The sequence below is a fragment of the Vigna radiata genome, chromosome 8, assembly GCF_000741045.1.
Source record: "Vigna radiata var. radiata cultivar VC1973A chromosome 8, Vradiata_ver6, whole genome shotgun sequence".
NCBI lineage: Eukaryota > Viridiplantae > Streptophyta > Magnoliopsida > Fabales > Fabaceae > Vigna > Vigna radiata.
The window spans coordinates 38,695,538-38,715,202 of record NC_028358.1 but is presented as its reverse complement, the minus strand read 5'-3'; the positions used below and the strand labels follow the sequence as shown (position 1 = coordinate 38,715,202).

At 30.5% G+C, this 19,665-nt stretch overlaps 2 protein-coding genes across 13 annotated transcripts; both read right to left on the bottom strand.

Moving 5' to 3' along the window:
* Nucleotides 1-529: 529 nt before the first annotated feature.
* On the bottom strand, nucleotides 530-7,044 carry LOC106769630. 10 transcript variants are annotated; one of them, XR_002669384.1, is made up of 10 exons: nucleotides 6,829-7,044; nucleotides 6,532-6,583; nucleotides 5,652-5,725; nucleotides 4,922-5,023; nucleotides 4,283-4,426; nucleotides 3,471-3,522; nucleotides 1,806-1,879; nucleotides 1,246-1,335; nucleotides 983-1,062; nucleotides 530-909 (listed from the first exon to the last, which is right to left on the bottom strand). XR_002669384.1 is itself a non-coding variant. In XM_014655325.1 (10 exons), the coding sequence occupies exons 1-10, from the start codon at nucleotides 6,954-6,956 to the stop codon at nucleotides 879-881; spliced, it is 861 nt and encodes a 286-aa protein (XP_014510811.1). In that variant the 5' UTR covers nucleotides 6,957-7,044; the 3' UTR covers nucleotides 530-878. The 10 variants fall into 10 exon arrangements, 7 of the variants coding, with proteins under 7 accessions (XP_014510811.1, XP_014510813.1, XP_014510812.1 ...); XR_001376348.1 differs by having other exon boundaries at nucleotides 999-1,062; XM_014655325.1 differs by having other exon boundaries at nucleotides 983-1,096.
* Nucleotides 7,045-9,739: 2,695 nt separating this feature from the next.
* On the bottom strand, nucleotides 9,740-14,918 carry LOC106772393 (ras-related protein Rab7). 3 transcript variants are annotated; one of them, XM_014658780.2, is made up of 8 exons: nucleotides 14,807-14,918; nucleotides 14,500-14,693; nucleotides 14,399-14,425; nucleotides 14,068-14,167; nucleotides 13,802-13,948; nucleotides 13,506-13,586; nucleotides 13,285-13,430; nucleotides 9,858-10,218 (listed from the first exon to the last, which is right to left on the bottom strand). In XM_014658780.2, exons 2-8 carry the CDS (start codon nucleotides 14,550-14,552, stop codon nucleotides 10,152-10,154), a joined length of 621 nt encoding a protein of 206 aa, XP_014514266.1. In that variant the 5' UTR covers nucleotides 14,553-14,693; nucleotides 14,807-14,918; the 3' UTR covers nucleotides 9,858-10,151. The 3 variants fall into 3 exon arrangements, with proteins under 3 accessions (XP_022641208.1, XP_014514266.1, XP_014514265.1); XM_014658779.2 differs by lacking the exon at nucleotides 14,807-14,918 and having other exon boundaries at nucleotides 14,500-14,728; XM_022785487.1 differs by lacking the exons at nucleotides 14,399-14,425; nucleotides 14,500-14,693; nucleotides 14,807-14,918 and adding an exon at nucleotides 14,315-14,351 and having other exon boundaries at nucleotides 9,740-10,218; nucleotides 14,043-14,194.
* Nucleotides 14,919-19,665: the final 4,747 nt, after the last annotated feature.

Below are 19,665 nucleotides of genomic sequence, written 5' to 3'. Positions count from 1 at the left end.
CTTTTAGGTATATATATCATATTCCTTTAGTTTATCTTAAAATCTAATATTATCCAACAAAACAAATTCCTAAAAATATTTAAAACATTAACCACTCCTTCAATTTTACGCATTATTGTTCTAGCTCATTTATGTGAAAGGCTACTTGTCCCAGGAAAGAAAAAACATGATTAAGAGCATAGACAATTATAGAAATGTTTTAATCTGACGTGAAAATCGTAAATATGTTGGACAGTTTCTATAGGCAATTTTCTTTATTTCTTTTCAAGAACTTTCCTATAAGTTTAGCTTGTTAATTTTTAACTCGCCATAAGTTATTATATAAATCCCAATTTAGATCTTCATTAATCACTATTGTCGTTGTCCATCAGAAAAAGAAAAGCTGATAAGTAAATATTTTATTGAGGTGAAGTGACTATGAAGTTAAGGCTTATCTAGTTTAGGTGAGATGGTTGTCATGTCAAGATTTTTAGGGAGGGACTTGATAATGAATATAACCATTGGTCTGGACAATAAATCGACATCAATTAAGAAATGACCTATTGACCCATATAGTCATCTGGACAAAGATAATTTCATACAGCACACATGAGTGCACAGTTACAGTCTGAATTAAGGATATGGATACTCCTGCAATTAACAAAAGAATAGTTAACTTTCCTCTGATGCTGACATTTCAACTTTATAATTAGTTACAGCTACAGCGTTATACAGAGGAAAAAATTGAAATTTTATAAGAAAGTACAAGTCTGCAGTTACTGCTAGAAGAACGACATCGTCCACCCGACAGTAGTGTTGACAGAAGTAATGATCTCCAAACTACATCTATTACAGTACTATAGTAATTTAATTTTGTCTTCTGGTATTACCATATCTGTTCAGGGATTATCCCATACCTTTTTTAATTTCCTGCAATTATGAAACAAAGTAAATGCCGGAGCGTAAGCCTTATGGCAATCCACTCACATTTGCAAGAACATACCACATGAGAGTCTTACATGCCTTTGGTTCATGAACACCATTGCTATGTTGTCTCACCAGAAATCCCCTTATATTTGTTTTCTGACCTATTATAATATTAACACTTCTGAGTAAACTACAAAAAGTGAGAGAAAGATAGAGGTTATGCAACTAGAGGTGACCTTCATTCTTCTCTTGTTACCTGATAAACTTAACCAGAGATAACAGTCTCGGGATACAGAAATGTTCAAAAATCAAAAGGAAAGAGTGCTAATGCTTGCTTGCCTGTCCCCGTGTTGCACTAAAACAAGGTAAGCAGGATCTTGAGCAGATATCTGAAACAGCTGCCATGCGATGTAGAAGCAAGTAGTAATGCTGAAAATTTTGGAAAGTGAACCAAATGTCAACCACAAAATACATCCGTCTATATGCATGTGTTGTTAACTGGCATAAACTGTAACTATGCTCATGCAAGTAAGAAGTAATCATGTGTTGTTAACTGGCAAAAACTGTAACTCTGTTCATGCAAGTAAGAAGTAATCAGTTCTATCAAAATCTCAACAAGAAAAATATAAATCATTTTTTTATTATTCTGTGTATTTTCTGGAATATCCCAGTAATAAGCTCTAATACAGTGTACAATCGCATTTCTGTTAAAATATATAAATTATACATAATTTTCTCTAAAAACTAAATTTGATATCCAAATCAACGTATAGTTAAAAACTAAACAGTTGTTCATTGGCAACTGGAATCTGTCATAAAAAGTTCTTGAAAGGTATTTTCTGATGATAACTAGTTTTAATCACCGACCAATGAGCAAAATTAAAATTGTGAGAACAAACCTGCCAAAACATATTAATAGAATTATCCAGAAGACTGCAGAAATCCAACTAGATTCTTTGTAGGCAACCCAGACCTGATATTGCATAAATAGTTAGGAATAGGATACCTAAACTGATCCAAAACAATATTAATGAAATTAAACTTCAGCATTATAGAATTGAACATAACTTTGCATGCAAAAACATTTTGACGTTGATTATCTCAACATTTTTAGAGGCTCAAATAGATCATTTTCACAACTATTGCCAATGAAAACTGCTATTCCTTCACTTAATAAAGTCGTTCTGCTATAGCTCCAAAATGCAATTGGTAGCACAAACATCTAGATGGCTGGCTTCTCTGGTAGGCACTAAATGACCCAAATAGAAACCCCATTGCAGGTAATTTTATATAATCAAATGGCCTCAAATTAGGAAATCAAAACAAATTTCTTTCACCACAATTAACTTATGGTTTCTGGAAGAAAAGAACCACTTCCTTTCATTCTCTTGAATCTTGTCCCGTCTTACTACGACAAACAGAATGCAGAAAATCAAATAACGAGTTGGGAACGTTTGATAATTAAATGCTCTGCATGGATAAAACCAATTAACTAGAATGCATCTAACAGAATGTAACACCAATACGATGCCTTGAATGTGAAAGTAATTAAGAGCCATTTAAAAGATCTTGTAGACTAATTCTCTAGAACTTTTTTTTAATCAGTAAACAAAGAAAATACACCTACTTTAACTTTAGAGGGGCATAAATGCTTCTAACCAACAAGAATTTTATAAGTAACATGTGATTTTTAGTACAGATCAGGGAGGCCAAACATCTATTTTTCAACAATAAATTTTTTCATATAGAATTTTAGACTTTTACATTATAAAATATGTGATTCGAAGTATATCAATATAAATATTTGTTAGAAGTGGACTTTAAGCCTAACTCAATCCCACAAAACCGGCTTTGTAAGGTGAGGTTTGCACCTCACTTATATATATTATAAATTGGCCTTATCTCAAGTGGATGTGGGACTTCCAACACACCTCCTTCATGCCGAGGTATACACATCTCGTGCGTGATAATAGTAGAAATTGGGTGGTCCAAATACTGGTCCGACAACGGGTAGAATAGAAAGAGAAATGCCCACTTAGAACTCGCTAGGATAGGCTTTAACCATGACTCTGATACCATGTTAGAAGTGGGTTTTAGGCCTAACTCAACCCCCACAAAACCGGCTTGTATGGTAAGGTCTGCGCCCCACTTATATATTATAAATTTGCCTTATCTCTAGTCGATGTGGGACTTCCAACACACCCCCCATGCCGAGGTATATACATCTCAAGCGTGAGACTAGATATTAATGGGTGATTCGATAACGACCCAATAGCGGGTGGAACAATATGCCCAACAAATATCGCTAGGATAGGCTCTAACCATAGCTATGATACCATGTTAGAAGTGGACTTTAAACCTAACTCAACCCCACAAAACCAGCTTTGTAAGGTAAAGTTTGCACCTCACTTATATATTATAAATTGGCCTTATCTCAAGTGGATGTGGGACTTCCAACAATATTATTAAAAATTGTTTTGCCATTGAATCTTAATCCTCCATTTTATGAAATAAATTTACATTTGTATGATTTAGAGCTGCTAAGATTAAAAAAGTAGACATACTGCTAGAGCCACAACATTGATGTAGAAGTCAACTAGTGTTGCTATCAACCACCTGCAAACATTTTGGAGTTTATCATATTCGCTTAAATGAAAAATAACTAGGGTAAGCTGAAACATCAAAGAAAACTTTCTAAAATGAGCGTGCAAATGCAAAGATGTAAATACCTTCTTGAATGAAACGCAGCAAGTACAAGCATTGGTCTTAGTGAATATTTAACTTCGGAAAATGAAGGCTAAAAGTACATGCTAGATTTGCATCTTTTAAAATAATGTAGTCCGTACTACACTCTTTGCACAAGCGTTAAAATGTTTACCAACAGATACATTGCTTACTACATGAGCAAGTAATTTATTAGTGCTTTATTATCAGTATTTGGATTGTGCTGAGATCAAGTTAACACTGATAGCTGTGCATTTGGGCACTAAACTCACATAGTGAAGATTGCCACACATCAAGAAATATACCTTCAGCTTCTTCAAAAACTGTTTTTTCTAAGGCTTAACAAGGTTCTTGTTGCATGACCATAAACCTTCTTTAAAATTGAAACCATTACATTAAAATTGAAAACAAAATAACTTGGTAAATGGAGAAGATAACACAAATAAAGTGATGATAAGGTGATCCAACTTCTCCTAATTAAATAGGTAAAACAAAAGAAAAAAGAATGTTCCATCTCGCGAGAAGTACAAAAATTGATACATATCTCATCCATGCAGCTTGAGCTTATATAGGAAGGTTCAATCGTTCTTGTGTTGACAACAAGGATAGTAACATCATATAATGCTAATAATAACAAGTATGAAGAACTTACGGAGTAAAAAGCTCCATTCGGAAAGGTGAACCATCAGTGACAAGAGTGTACACCAAAGTTCCAAGCATGACAACCCCCAAAATGCTGAAAAGTATTCTTAGGGTCATGACCGAAGAATGCTTTCTTTGTGGTGCTGTGCCATTCCTATATAAATGTGAGTCAATTAGAACCGATGTTGAAAATGTTGAGATTATACACAAAAATCACACAGCTAAGGAGACCGTAAAACTGGATGCTATATATATCATCCAGTCCCTTTTATTCATATGTATATGGATATTATTCATATGTATATGGATAGTTTATGCGGCATAGAACAAAAATAATTAATAATACAATTTACTTTAGCAACAGGAAAAAAAAAAACTGTATCATTTTTTTGACTTTGCAAACTGATAATCAAACTCAAGAAAGCTGACTATCCTCATATTGATTAAAGGAAGAAAATGAATACATTCATTTCAGAATTAAAAGACTATCCAAGAAAATTGATTGTTCAGAAATTATAAGCATAAGCTGGATGACAGCAAGACTTAGAGTGACACCATTATGCATTGATCAAGAAAATATAGAAGATTTTAAAAAGAATGACAAATATTGAGAGAACACGACTCTGTAGTAGTGATTCTGTAAATTTACTTATTCGGATGCCGCAACAGAACATAATACATAGGATCCTGTGAAGATTCTTGAGATGACAGCTTCAAAAATTGCACGACAATATAGGCAGATGTAGCAATGCTGAAACAATTGAAAAACATACCAAAAAAAATAGTGAAATGAATTAGCACTTATGAGATTCTTTTGAACGATCATAAACAAGATACAGAAGATAAGAAACAACTCAAACTAATAATTAATCTGAGCTTTTATACATAGGAAAGGAACCCTTACATTTTATATGTGATATGAAATCAGAGTATTGTTGCCAGCTTTCTCCATAGGTGTAATAAATGATAGGAAAACATAAAAAGAAAAAATTGAATCTAGTAGACAATCCTTCTATCCTCAGGAAGAAATTAAGAAATGTGAAAGATAACTACAATGTGACTTACTATCAGTTTAGCACAAATAACCAAGATTAACTAATCTTTACATGAGTCATGAGAAAAAAGTTATGACGCATTAGGTAATTTCATTTCAAAGATAAAAAAATTTGCTTTATCTATCAGATCCTTAAACCACTTGTTCCACACACAATTATAAAGCACTGAGAGCTATATTTTAAAAAGTAAGGAACTATGACATCTAATTGGATTTTTATTTTGTGCGACAAATATGTTCTACATGTTAATACTTGCCTCGGTAAAGTATTATTACATATTATTATTCAATGAAAATAACATCAAATAATGACAGAAAACGATACCTTCCAAGGCAAACAAGCAAAATAATCCACAGAATTGACCTAATCAAGTTTGATTCCTTGTAAGCAACCCAGATCTGATGATGTGATCGAAAATGCATGTCAGAGCTTATGAAACTTCGCTCAAGAAGTGATTTTAACATAATATCAAAATTAGGAAATGTTCTTTTAAGTATTACCCATGTATTAGAGTGATTTTAAGTCCATATTTGGTTCACCGTATTTTAGAGAAACGATCATAGACTTTTGTCAGCTTTATGAGACATTTTGAAAAATAAGTGATCATTTCTCCAAAAACAACCCAACACATGCACATAATTTGAAAATTGCAAGTCAGTTGTTGTACAGATAAGTAACATAATATACAAAAAAGTAGGAAATGAATTATAAAGGTCTCCTCAACTTGACTTGTATTCCTATGAAAAATCATAAGGGCACACAGCACAAGAGATGAGTTTCCAGTGGAATACTGCACTGAACTTTTCAGAGGAAGTTGTGCAATTGAAATTTCACATTAGAACAATTAAACCAAGACATGAAGTGTCAACTTTATTTCTCACTCCAAGATACGACAAAGATCAGGCTACTGACAAATCCAGCGCAGCACGTGTATTTTAGTTTAGAATTTAATAACTTTTCTTTGAAAAAGTTTATCATTGATCATGTCCCTTTCTCTATCTAAAACTGATGTAGGTATCTTAGCATCACTAAATATCTTTTTTTATTCTGTCACTGCAGTAATCACATAAAATAATGTATAGATTCCTCATGGGATAACATATCTCAAGTTTCAATTAAAATTATAAATGCAATACGAGTTGTCACCAGAAGTCTGTATAAAATACTGAAGCAATTAACGAAGTCAAGTAGTGTGTTGACTTACACCCAAAGCTACAACGTTGATATAGAAATCAATCAAAGTTGCTCGCATCCACCTGAGCCAAATAAAATTTGGAAAAAAAAAATTTATGCCGAGAGAAAGCAGTGAACAAAAATACAGAAAATAAGTACAGATTGGATAACCTTTCCCACTGGCACTCACAACAAAAAGTAAAATTAAACAAACTCCGTCTAATTCTAAAAAATTAAGATTCATAATTTGATTTTAATTTATCATGAAAAAATAAGTCTATGATGACGTAATTGAGATTGAATGTAGTAAGAAATAGAGAGAAGTTACGGTGTGAGAAGTTCTTTACGAAACGGAAGACCATCGGTGAAGAGAGTGTAAAGAAGGGTAGCAAGCATGAGAAGTCCCACAACAGTGAATAGAGTTCTCAAAGCGGTTGCCACTGAAATTTTCGCCATTGAGATTGAGAGAAAGAAGCAATAGCAAATTGCAGTGAAGAAAATTAAGAACAAAGATGCAGTTTGTGGTTTATATGTGACCACCAAAACAGACGTGAAGACACCGTAAAGTTATATCAGTTGAATTTGGCTCATGTAATGTGGATGAAGATTTATGAATATTTTAAATTACAAAAGTATAATATAATGAAAATTTTCTTTGTTGTTAATATTAAAATAAATCTGAAATTTTGAATTTATCTAAGAAAATTCAGGTGATTTAGTTATTTGAAAAAGAAAAGTATGAAATAAAAATAAATATTTAAGCGATTTATTAAAGATGAAAATAGGATGTTCAATCCTTAAATATCATTATCCAACTTAATTAGGTTTTAGCTTAATGCGTTTACTTTTAGTACCACTATAACAGTTCCAAATTCATAAAATCAAATAAATTAAATAACATATAATAAAAACAATTCTTATTATGATGAATAATTATTTTAATTTCTAATTTTCTTATTCTGCGCGAGTAATTATAGAAAGTGTTGAAACAATAATGGCTTGATTCAATAAGTGGCAATATTTTTTTTATTTATTTTTTACGATTTTTAATTTTAACATTTTTTTTCAATTACTTAATTCAATTATCCAGTTCAATTAAAATCAGATGTGGTGTCTAAAGCAGTAAACTCAACCTAACTCTGAGAATCACGTAGGGTTGGATTGTGAATGGGAATAAATTCAACATAATTTGGATTTAATTTGTTAGATAAAATCAATCTCATTTTTTTATGTTCATTTTTCATTATCTTATAAATAGATTTTTCTTTACTATCATATTATATTTGTCTGGTCGATTTTAATATTAGTAACATGCATTTTGCTTGAAGCTCTTATTAGGAAAAATCTTTATATAAAAAATCATTACATTATAATTCTTTATTTATATTGTATCTATTTTAACTGGTTAGTAAAATACATTATCAATTCTATCAATAATATTGAAAATATTTACTGGAGAGATTCAAAACAAATAACACAAACTCAAATTCATAAATAGAATTTACATCACCTTAACTCAAAGTTTAGATGAGTTTTTTTTATAAAATAATTATTTTCTTTTATTTCCGAGATTTACATCACAATTAATCTCTAATTGATAATTTGTTATGTTTTTCACTTTTCATCACCCTAAAAATATTCTTCCCACAAAAATATTTTATCTATAATAATATATAAAGGAATTTTATTTTTCAAAACAATTTATTTTTCAATCTATCTGTTTTATTCATTTTCTCATGTTTTATCCTTTTTTTTTTCGATAACCGTTAGAATTCTAACCTCAAACTCTTTTGCGTTTCATTTTCGTTTATAACTTTCAAGTTCTTTTCTCTCTCATATCTTAAATATTTTTCAATTACTTATGGCTTCAAACTCCTTGATAAAAGTCACATAAAAAATATATTTTTTAAATATATCAAAATTAATATACCTATTAATATACAAAACAATAAAAATTGTATACTATATTAGTATGAGCGGGTCATGTAATTAATTAAAAAGGATAAGCGTAATATCATTACTGAGAATTCATATTCAGAATATGCGTCTTGATCTAATGGCCAATATTTTTAATATATTTGGAATCATTAAAAACAGAAATAAACTAATTTCAGTATATTTACTTTTAAAACAAAATAAATTTATTATCTTTAATAAAATATATTATCTGCATATTAAACTTGATAACTATAAAATTATATTAAAACACGTTATCTATTACATGTACCATTTTGAGTGAGAATTTCTTATGACATATTTATCAAACTTCAAGTTTAGTTTAATTATTTTTATCGTCGAGAACTTCGTTCATGATATAATATAAAAGTTCAACTTTTCTTATGCAACATGAAATTTAAATTATGAAATAGATTCAATATGAGAGTAATTTTAACATTTGTTAGATGATATAGTTATTATTTATGTCTCATAAATAGTGTTGGAATCGAGTTACAAATTGTTATTATTTTTTTATATACATTTTTAATTTTCCGGAAATATAGTTAGAAAAACATTGTCAATTTACCACATAAAACAAAAAACCAAAAAGTTTTACTAAAAAAAGAAGTGATTTTCAATAAGTTATTTAAGGTAATAATGAATTAAAAAAGTTAAGTGAAAATAATGGTTTTTTACCTTCTAAAAAACTTGTAGGAATATTTTAGTAACATTTTTACCAACATTTTTATGATGCTAAAGGCCTCCCAAGATTCTCTCCTCACATGAACTGTGTCCATTGACAAGACTACACGTGATAATCCTTGATAAATTATGCTTCAAGTGTCTACCTCTCAAGAAAACACGCCATCTTATTCCTTTAAACCACTTTCTCACCACCAAATTTTGTTCTATGTATCTCATGTTCTGGTTAGGTAGGAAAGCAAGTTACTATTATCTTATCCCTCTAGAACTGTTAGGTAATATAGGGTGTTGTCATCAAGCATTTTTCGTACAAGTGAATCTTTTAGACATGATTTAAAAATAAAATTTTTAAAACTGCAGTGACCCTATTGAGTGTTATTGTTTTAATCTGATCATCTGTTGCTTTTTCGAAATACAGAATCCGACCATTAAAATCTCTTCAAACAACTTACTCCTCTACCACCATTGTGCCGCTGTGGTGTTCCTCTCTGTTCCGCCGACCAAAGATCACATCTTACATGTCATGTGTCACCCATGTTCGACCTTCCGAACATAGCAAATTCTAAGCGTAATGGTAAGTATGGAAACTAAATAATGCATGATAATAACAAACATCGTATACTCCAAACACAAGCCCGTTTTGCAAAGGAAACCAAAGCCACATCATTCAAACACAGAATGACATTCGGAGGTCCATGCCACATCTCAATTTGACAATGAACGGGAAAAAAAGTTCAAAAATTATTTAAACATTCCATGGTTCATGCCGCATCTAGCAGGCTATAGTTTATCAATTGAACATGCTTTACCTGCAAGTGCAACACTCTGAAGCTCGTCCTTCCTAAAACAGGACTACAATAAATGGTACAATTTATCAAAATGGCAACCTCAAGGTACACAGTTTACTCTCACAATCAAGGCATACAGTATGCACTGAATGACCAAAAAGAATTTGAAGAGTTTGAACTACAGCAACAAGGGGAGTTCAGAAAATTATTCAGTATCTCCATATCAGCATGCACATCCACTCCTCTGTTCATTTTCTGGAACTGCTGCCTCAGGAATCCCTTGAAAATATCTGCAATTGAAATTGAAACAAAATAGTTCGGAAGTCAGTTAACAGCTGTCTCCCAAGAAATCAATCTGGAAATAAAAAAATGCCAAACAGAATATGGCACGAGACTCCAAAGAAGGAATAATATGTACATTCAAAATAGCCAATGAAGCGATGTAAAAAATAAAAAACGTAACTATGTTTTATGGGATCAAGAAAAGTGCATAAAAAAAGTGGATGGTGATATCTATCAGCAGATGGGAAGGAGGCTTTCTCACACTGGCTCTCACCACCGCTACCATCCCTGTCCCAACCTTGTAGTTCGGGAAATGGTCTAACAGTACAAAGCTTCCTTTCCATTATCCCCCAAAACAGAAACAAACACTCTTCAAAAATTTTCTGGAATCCGTAAGAAAATTATATATGATTTGACGTAAAATGAGTTGGAAATCAAATTCTATGTTTGAAACTCGTTAAAAATGGAATACATTTACTATGATGTTGTAGTTTTACAGTTTCACAATTATAATATAATCTCAAGCTGAATAAGTAAACTACCCCCGCTCCCTCTTTAATAATGCAGTAAGATATTCATCAACTTGTGTTAATATTTATATACTCGACCTCCTTGGCTAACAGTAGTGGGCACTTTGCATGTATATATATCCATACTTACATGCCTTTTCCCTATAGTTAAAAATTATGAATATCACACTAAACTAAAGACTGTTGTTTTCATATTTCAAAATGGAAAAGCTAAATACATAAACAGGATGTGTAATATTGAGGAGCAAACTCCAACTACCTCCTACCCCTTTGTTCTAAATGATTATCATTTCACACTGAATAAAAATATATATAACACTGACTACTCACAATCTATATAAAAGAAAATATTACTATAAGAATAAAGTTAAAAGCAGAATGTCATGCCCAAACATTCATTACATCTCATAAGAATACGGTTTTTTAAACTTAATAAACTATTAGCTGCAAAAGAAATATGTAAGCAATTCATATTTTTAACCAGACAAAGAAATCATGGAGCAGGAAAATGTTTGAAGACTCTCTACTATACATTATGACTCCATAAAAGACCTGATAATTTGGACAATCTATTTATCACAACATTAAAAATCTGTTTGCTTCAATTTCAAAATTGCATCTAGTAAATTGAACATCAAACTTCCTCTAGTATTAAATGGTGATATAAATGGTCACCTGATTAGCTGCAATAAAAAATAGAGCCACCAAGAACATTTGGCTCCTATAAATGAATATCAAACAAGTATTGCATTTTTACATCTTGAAAGTGGAACATCACTCTATCTTAAGCATCAACAGAACTGAACATTTACTTTACTTGTTTCAGAATCTTCATAACTTCTTTTCGGTATTGACATTTGACAGCAGGTTTTAGGTTGCTTCTGCTTTAGATGAATCCTGGCATTTTCTTCATTGCGTTTTATCTTGAACAACTTCACTATCATTTTTTTGTAATAAGAGTCTTCCTCACAATTACTTTCTTTCTAAACACTGGACACATAATGATTTGAATGAAAATTTACTGAAGATCATTGGGTTTTTTTCACAATAGCTATCATTCCATAAATGGGTTTCATGTCTTGAAATTAGTAATATCAATGAAGTCAATGCTTCAATGAATACTTTGAACCTGTTCATCAACCTTTGTTTTTTCAACCTCACCTTTTCTTCCAAACTCCAAAAATTTCAGAGTGGTATATTACAATTTTTCACAGCTTTCACTAGAGATGGCAAAAACATGATGGAACCAACAAGTCAACTCATTTAATGCACCTTTTCTACCTAGGATTTGGAGGAAGGTGAAAACTCGTAACTTGGAGCACAAGATGCTATGATTTGACCTAAAATGCAAAATTACACTTATATATAATATATATGAATAAAAACAACATAAATTGAGAACATTACCTCTACATCACAATATTTAAAACGAATTTAAATTGAAAAATTGTAATCATAATGTCATAATATCCAAATATATATTAATAATGTCATAATGTTCTAACAGTATAACCATAATGTCAAGCTATCCTATGTGGGTGACTAATCAATACAAAGGCAATACTTCTCATAATGTTCAAACACTTCTTCTCCTACTTTGGTTTCCCAATACAAAGGCAATACAAGTTGATAGTTTAAGATGCAACTATATAGTAGTTGCATGAATAAGATGCAGTTATTGGTTCACAAATTAAGAGTGCAAAAGAAAATGGGTAAAGGTCAAAAGCATTGAACATTTCTATCCATTATTTCTACTAGTTTCAATACTACTACAAAATAAAATTTTCAATTAAAAAAAAGAAAAATGACATAATCTATTTTAAATTAGTATGATACACACAAGAAGAAATGTCATCGTCTTTAGCCAATTCCTTAACAAAGAATCTGCAACTAGAAGAGAATATCAAAGAAAACTAAGAATAAAAAAGATTATCAAGAGAAACGGCTTCTATTGCATATGCCAACAACGGAGGAGTTTGGACATTGCAGAAGCCATGCACAATAATGGCAACTCAAAACATGTCATCAACATGGAAGTTGTTGTGAAAAACTGAAATTCTAAAAGAGAAAGCCTTAGATGGAGATATTCTTTCTGGTGTGGCTAATCAATTTCTCATGAGATCATTTATTGCCTGCATCAATGCCAAAAGCACATCTAAGATGTAGTCTTGTGATTGCCCGTGAGCAATTAGGATTGACTTGTACAGATACAAGCCACTAATGTTTGGAAGAAGGGAGCAGATTTGGGAATTTCATTATAAGAAACAGTAATAAAATTCACATAAATAAAGAACTTAGTCAAAAAACAGAAATATGAGTCATGAAACGCATACCAGTGAACCATTTTCTATTTCTATCACTTCATTGACATTCCAACAGTGATAGTTTGTAGATATGCCTTAATGCATACTAGTTGTATATTAAATCTTAAACTGCAAGTGGTACTAACATCATTGACAATAGTTGGTACATGTCTGGTACAGTTATATAGTAGTACAACCTATATTCATGTATATCTGCATAAGAATCGAGAGTGAAACTTACATGTCTTGTTCGTGCTCATTGGCAAGAGCAGCCTTGGCAATACACAGGAATGCAGCATCAACATTGAAATCTTCTTTTGCGGATGTTTCAAAGTAGGGAATATTCCCTTTTGAAGCACACCAATCCTTTGCTTTCTTCTCGGAAACCTGCATGTAAGATAAATAAAGATTTTACACTCAGATAAAGTGAGAAAATTTCAAAGTGTAATAATATCTGCCTACCACTCGACTATTCCCGCCATCAATATCAATCTTGTTTCCAAGCAAAATAAATGGAAATGACCTTGGATCGGGTGGGTTTGCCTGCATCACAAAGATACAACGAGAACATAAATCTGAACAGAAAACTTATCCAGCAAATTCCAACATTGGTAGGTTATAAATTAGAGTTAGACAATCTGTGAATGTTGTGAGGACACACTAGCTAATAGATGCATTTGTCATGTGAGCAAACAGCCACACCCTAGACAATAGTCAAAGCAGGAAGAGATAAAGAATTTTGAAAGGACAATAATTACCTGTTTGAGAAACTCCTCATGCCAGTTGTCAAGGGTATCGAAAGACTTCATCACATTGACATCATACGCAAGAACACAGCAATCCGCGCCTCTATAAAAAGCAACCCCGAGACTTTGGAATCTCTCTTGCCCAGCAGTATCCCATATCTATCAATCAGACACAAAAAATAAACACATTGGAACACAACACAATCTTTACTACAAGCCTCAAACAGAAAAATTCAAAAGACCACTGAAATACCGTTGGAATAGGAAACGAAACCCACTTGTAGAGTGACAAGTCTGTCGTCAATCTGAAGCTCTTTAGTGACAAAATCAGCACCAATGGTAGCCTTGTATTGCTGACTAAACTTCTTGTGCACGTATCTAGACAGTTAGTTAAGGTCCACACAGCTAAATTCCAAGAAAAAAAAATAAGGGACGTAAAGAATTGTCAAGAACTATAAAAAAATATCATCAAAATAACCAAAAAACAAATCTAATAAACGTTACAGATGCACTGGTTATGATTACAATTACAAATATAATAAATCATTGTGAACCAAAGTGAATCCGAAAAGCGGTGAAAAAACTGCAACACGCGGCGCGTGAGGATACTGATTCATCAACGATGTCTTTCCCACTCTGGCAATGGCAAAAAACGAATCAGACAAAGCATTTTCAAAAGCGGTGTTGCGGGAAAAACACCAAGAACGTACCCGCTATCGCCGAGAACAATGACCTTGAGCAAGGTTCGCCTGCGCAACGACATAGCTGCTTACGGTAGAGGCGCAACGCACTCGATTGTTCCTTCCTTCGCTTCTTTATCGAGGGATTTGATTTGGAGGTCAACTACGAGCACAAAAGGGGAAAACAAACGCCATTTTCGATCGCTTTCTGCACTGTTCTTGTACTAAACAGATTTCGCCAAAAAAAAAAAAGGGGAAAAAAGGGGAAAATTAATTTTCCTTTAATGAATAAATTTCATGGACTAAAAAAATAACCGAAATAAAGTTTCTTCCTTACAGGATTGTATGTGTATGTTTAAAATTTAGCTACGAGAAGATAATTTTGGAATTTTTTTTATGGAAAGTTAATATATGGGGAGTCCTAAATTAAATTAAATAGATTAAAAAGGTAATTAAGTGAAACATAATTAAAGTATAATTATAAGAGAGGTGTTGCGAGATAATGTTACGAAGCGTGCATGAATGATGGCACGTTGTGGGTGATCTATCAGATCCAATAATATCGCCCTGAGTTGTTTGGGAGAGAAAAAAAAGGTATCATCAAAATACGATACACCTAGAAGATTCCATCGTAATTATTTACGTTAGAATTGAAATGGACTATTCAATCAAAAAAATAATTAACAATTCCAGTATTTCAATTATTAAAATTACAAAATTGACTTCTCGTTGAATTGATAAATCGGTGTAAATATTATTAAAACTCACTTAAAAGTTATTTATAAATTTATAAATTTATAAATATTAATATTTTCTTTAAAGTAAAAAAATGTTTATTTATTGTTATATAGTACTGGTAAGTATAAAACAATATCATCGTGGACAAGCACACAAAACAACATGACTATGCTAAGACTGCTTAAATAAAATTAATTAGGGATTAACATATATAAGACTTAATTAACCAAGGTCGATCCACATAAGCATTATAAACGTAAGTCACGTTTCACAATATACAAATGGTTCATTAATTATTATTCTATTTACAGTGTCCTACAATTAATACGTTTTGCTAATTTAACTTTGAAATGATTTACGAACACTCTTAGTATCTTAACTTGAAGAGGACGAGTATCAAAAATGGTATTATCTTAGTTTTGAAACTAAGGATTACGAAAAAAAATATATCATAAGTACATATTCACCCTCATAAGAACAATTGTATTTTTAAAAGATATTATTCGTCTTAATAAGAAAGAGTTCTCTCGTTTTTTTTTTATAATCAATATACCACTCAAATAACTCATTATAAGTTTGACTAAGATAAACTAAAAAATAAGTCATGTTTTTATTTAAATTTATAGCTTGTGGACAAATTGTTGATAAAATATTCAAGTGAAATTATCTCTCATAATATAATATGGTTTTGTTTAATATGTTTTTAGGAGGATATTGTTAAGATGATAACACCTTCCTCATTTTTATATATTCAATGATTATTTAACTTAATAAAATATAAATTAAATTTTTAATCTTATTTTTTTGGAAATAGTGAATATTTGTAGGTACAGATAATATAATACTTGTTTATAAAAAAGTATTAAAATACTCACGGATAATAAATATATGTGGATATCAATTATCTGTCGCAGATTTCATCCATATATATCTGCGGACACAAATTTTTTTTACCATCCCTAATCAAGAGTTAGAATCCATGAAAACTCAATAATTTACGCATTAGACATAATTAATTTTGCCATAAATAAATTTTAAGTTTAATTTAATGAAGTATTCATGTTCGATACATCAAATATGAGAATAAAGAAGAGCCAATCACGAATAACATGTTACATCTCAAAATATTATTATATTATCTCAATAGATTTGAATTTAAGTTTAACTAAAAGTCACAAAATCACCTTAAGATAAAATGTGCATCTTGCTTATATTATGATTTTTTCGTACATTACAGGATATGTGAAATCATATTAATGACACGCTATACATTGTATTCATAAGATTAAGATGACGATTAGGCATTCAATCAAACTCTCTCACATTAAAAGTCCTGATTTATGTAAAAAAAATTTAAAATATAAAAATTAAATATTCAATTAGACATTTTCAATAAATTTACATTAAAATCTGAATGAGATGAGAGAATTGGAATACTCAAAAAATGAAAAAGAAAAAACGTGCTTAAAAGACAAAATAATTAGAATTTCAAAACATAAAGTCGTTTTTAGTGGTGAGTTTTAACTATACGAGGTTATGCAATCCCTTGTCTAGTTAACGACATTTCTATGAAAATAATATGCAGAACTTTAAACAAGATTAAATATTTATTTAAAAGGTTTTGGAACATGGAAAAACAATTCATTGAAAATCTTATGTCGATATTATTTTTTCAATTAATGTACTATAAAGAATAATTGATATTTTTCAACTACTTTTACAAGAATTCACCGTACAAATTAAAGTATTGCAATATAAATATACAAATTAAAACATAAATTATATTATAATTAATACAAAAACATTTCAATAACAATTTTCAAATAACATGTATAATATAAACTGGTTATGTAGGAAAGTCGAGGTGCAAGGACTCGGAGAATAGTCATAAAATAAACGTGGTCTTAAAAACAAAGTTTGATTATTTTATTGTTTATCTAATATTATTTGTTTTTCTTTCTTTGATTTTTTTCTTAAAATTAGGGTGAATCTACCCAATTGTTTGATTATAGAAGAATGTTATAAAACTTGTGTCGAGTGGCAGTAATGGTGAATCTAGCCAATTGTTTGATGATAGGAGAATGTTATAAAACCTATTTTGAGGTGGTAGTGATTGTTATAGTCTTATTTGATTAATTTTTTAAATAAATTAAGTTAATTTTTTGTCCTTTTTTGTGATATTTGATTTGTTTATATGTAAATTTTAACATATGTTTGTCGGATAGAAATAAGAAATATTGTTAGAAATAGGCTTTAACGATCATGTTAGAAGTGAATTTAAGTCTAACTCAATCTCACAAAATCGGTTTATGGTGAGGTTTGTACTTTATTTATATATTATAAATTGATCTTATCTAGAGCTGTCAAAACGGGTAACCCAGCCCGACCCACTACGGGTTGGTCACTTAGTTAGCCAACCCAATCCGGCTCATTTATTAGCGAATCAGAAAAATTCAAACCCAGTTTGATCCATCACGGGGTTGGAAGGTAAACGAATTGGCTCAATGCCTCACTTAAATACAATTTTTTTAAAATAAAAAAAATTATAAATTTTTTATAATTTAAATCTAAACAAATTTCACTTCTAAATTTCACTCCCAACATGAGTGTTTAATTAATTTTGAAAATAGGGAATTTAAATAATTATTTCAAGCAAAAAAAATAATAAATATTTTTTTATAAAATTAAAATTAAATTTTAATAAAATAAAATTAGGTAGGTGGGTTGGTGAACCAACCCGGCCCACCATGGGTTCAATCCGCATAAGTCGGGTTGAAATCTGACCTGCATAAAAAAAATACATTTTTTTCAAACCCAACCCGACCCGAACCCGTAGTGGGTCAAGTTAGCTCGCGAATTGTGACCTGTTTTGACAGCTCTAGTAGACGTGTGATTATTAGTTTGACTAGATTAAATTCTAAAATGTTTTGTAAATGTATTAATTGATGCAAATGACTTGCCCTGCTTACAAGTAGTGTGTGTAATTATTGCATATTTGAGATTTGTTTGTGTGAATTTGTGGTGCATGTGATTGAGCTATTGTGAATGATTTTTTTCTTTTGGGTAAAAAGTGGAGTGTGATTTATAATGGTAACAAAATAGTTGATTGGTACTATGCAACGATGTTTTAAGTCAAATTATACATATTAAAATAATTTAGAAAGGTAAAAATAATTGAGAGAGACCAATAAACCAATTTGGAATACATTATTGAACTCTTATATGACATTGGTCACTATCTAGTAATCACTTGACACCACTTGATAATATGCTTTTAAGGTCTATGTCGTTGAGCGTTACTCCAAAACTGTTGAGTGCCACTTAGAAAAATAAATCTAATGAGCTCTAATGGCTTATGCGTTAGCTCTTTGACATTGGACATCAATGGTTCGACGATTTTTACACTGACTGTTGATGAGAATTTTGAATATGTTGAAATACTGATATTTTATTGTATAATGATTGGCTAATTTGTATTTAATATTAAACAATGAATTGAATCATATATATTTGATCGAAAAATAAAATGTATAATATGAAACATGGGATACATTTTTATAAAAATAAATAGAATATATCTTTATTTTTATCCATTGTCTGTGTTTGCCTACATATTATAATCATGTTATAAATTAGTAAACAATGATACAGGTGAGAAAAATGAGTAACAAAAAATTGCTTATAAGGTTTGTAGGAAAAAAAATATGTAAATATGTTTGGATTGTTATATTCCTCTTCATATTCAAAGGGTTTTTAATCTTTGAAAGTTTTTTTTTCTTTTTTTTTTTACTTCAAAGTGAGAAAATATAAAATACATGTTATATGTGATTGTTTTGAGGTTAATATTGCTTTATTTAGTAATGTGATTATGTTAATTGAAGATGTTACATATGTTAAAATACTTTTATAAATTAGGCATTATTCATACTGTTTTGTTTTATCTATAGACATTATTGATCAACCTAATTAGGGATGAAACGGGTCGGATCGGACACAGATAGTGCTTACTCGCAACTTAATTCGTCGGATTAAAAATGTATCTGTCATTCGACCCACTACTGACTGGGTACCTGTTTAAAAAATACCCGTGAGTATCTGTGGATATTTGCAAAAATAAAAAAAAAATATATTTTATATTTTTTAAAATAAAATTTAAATAAAATTATAATATATATATATATAATATAGATTAAAATTTAATTTTAATGTAATAAAATATAATTTTATTTTATTTTTAATTAAATTTAATTAAAAATATATATGAATTAATTTTTTTTTTATTTTTTACGGATAACAGGTACCCGTATCGGATAATATACTATCCGTACCCGACCATTTAGAAACAGATATTAAAATATCTACTATCCGTTATCCACGGTAGTAAATATACACGTATAGTAACTATCCGCTGCTAGTTTTACTCTCTGATATCGGTACCCAAATTTTTTTTTCTATCCC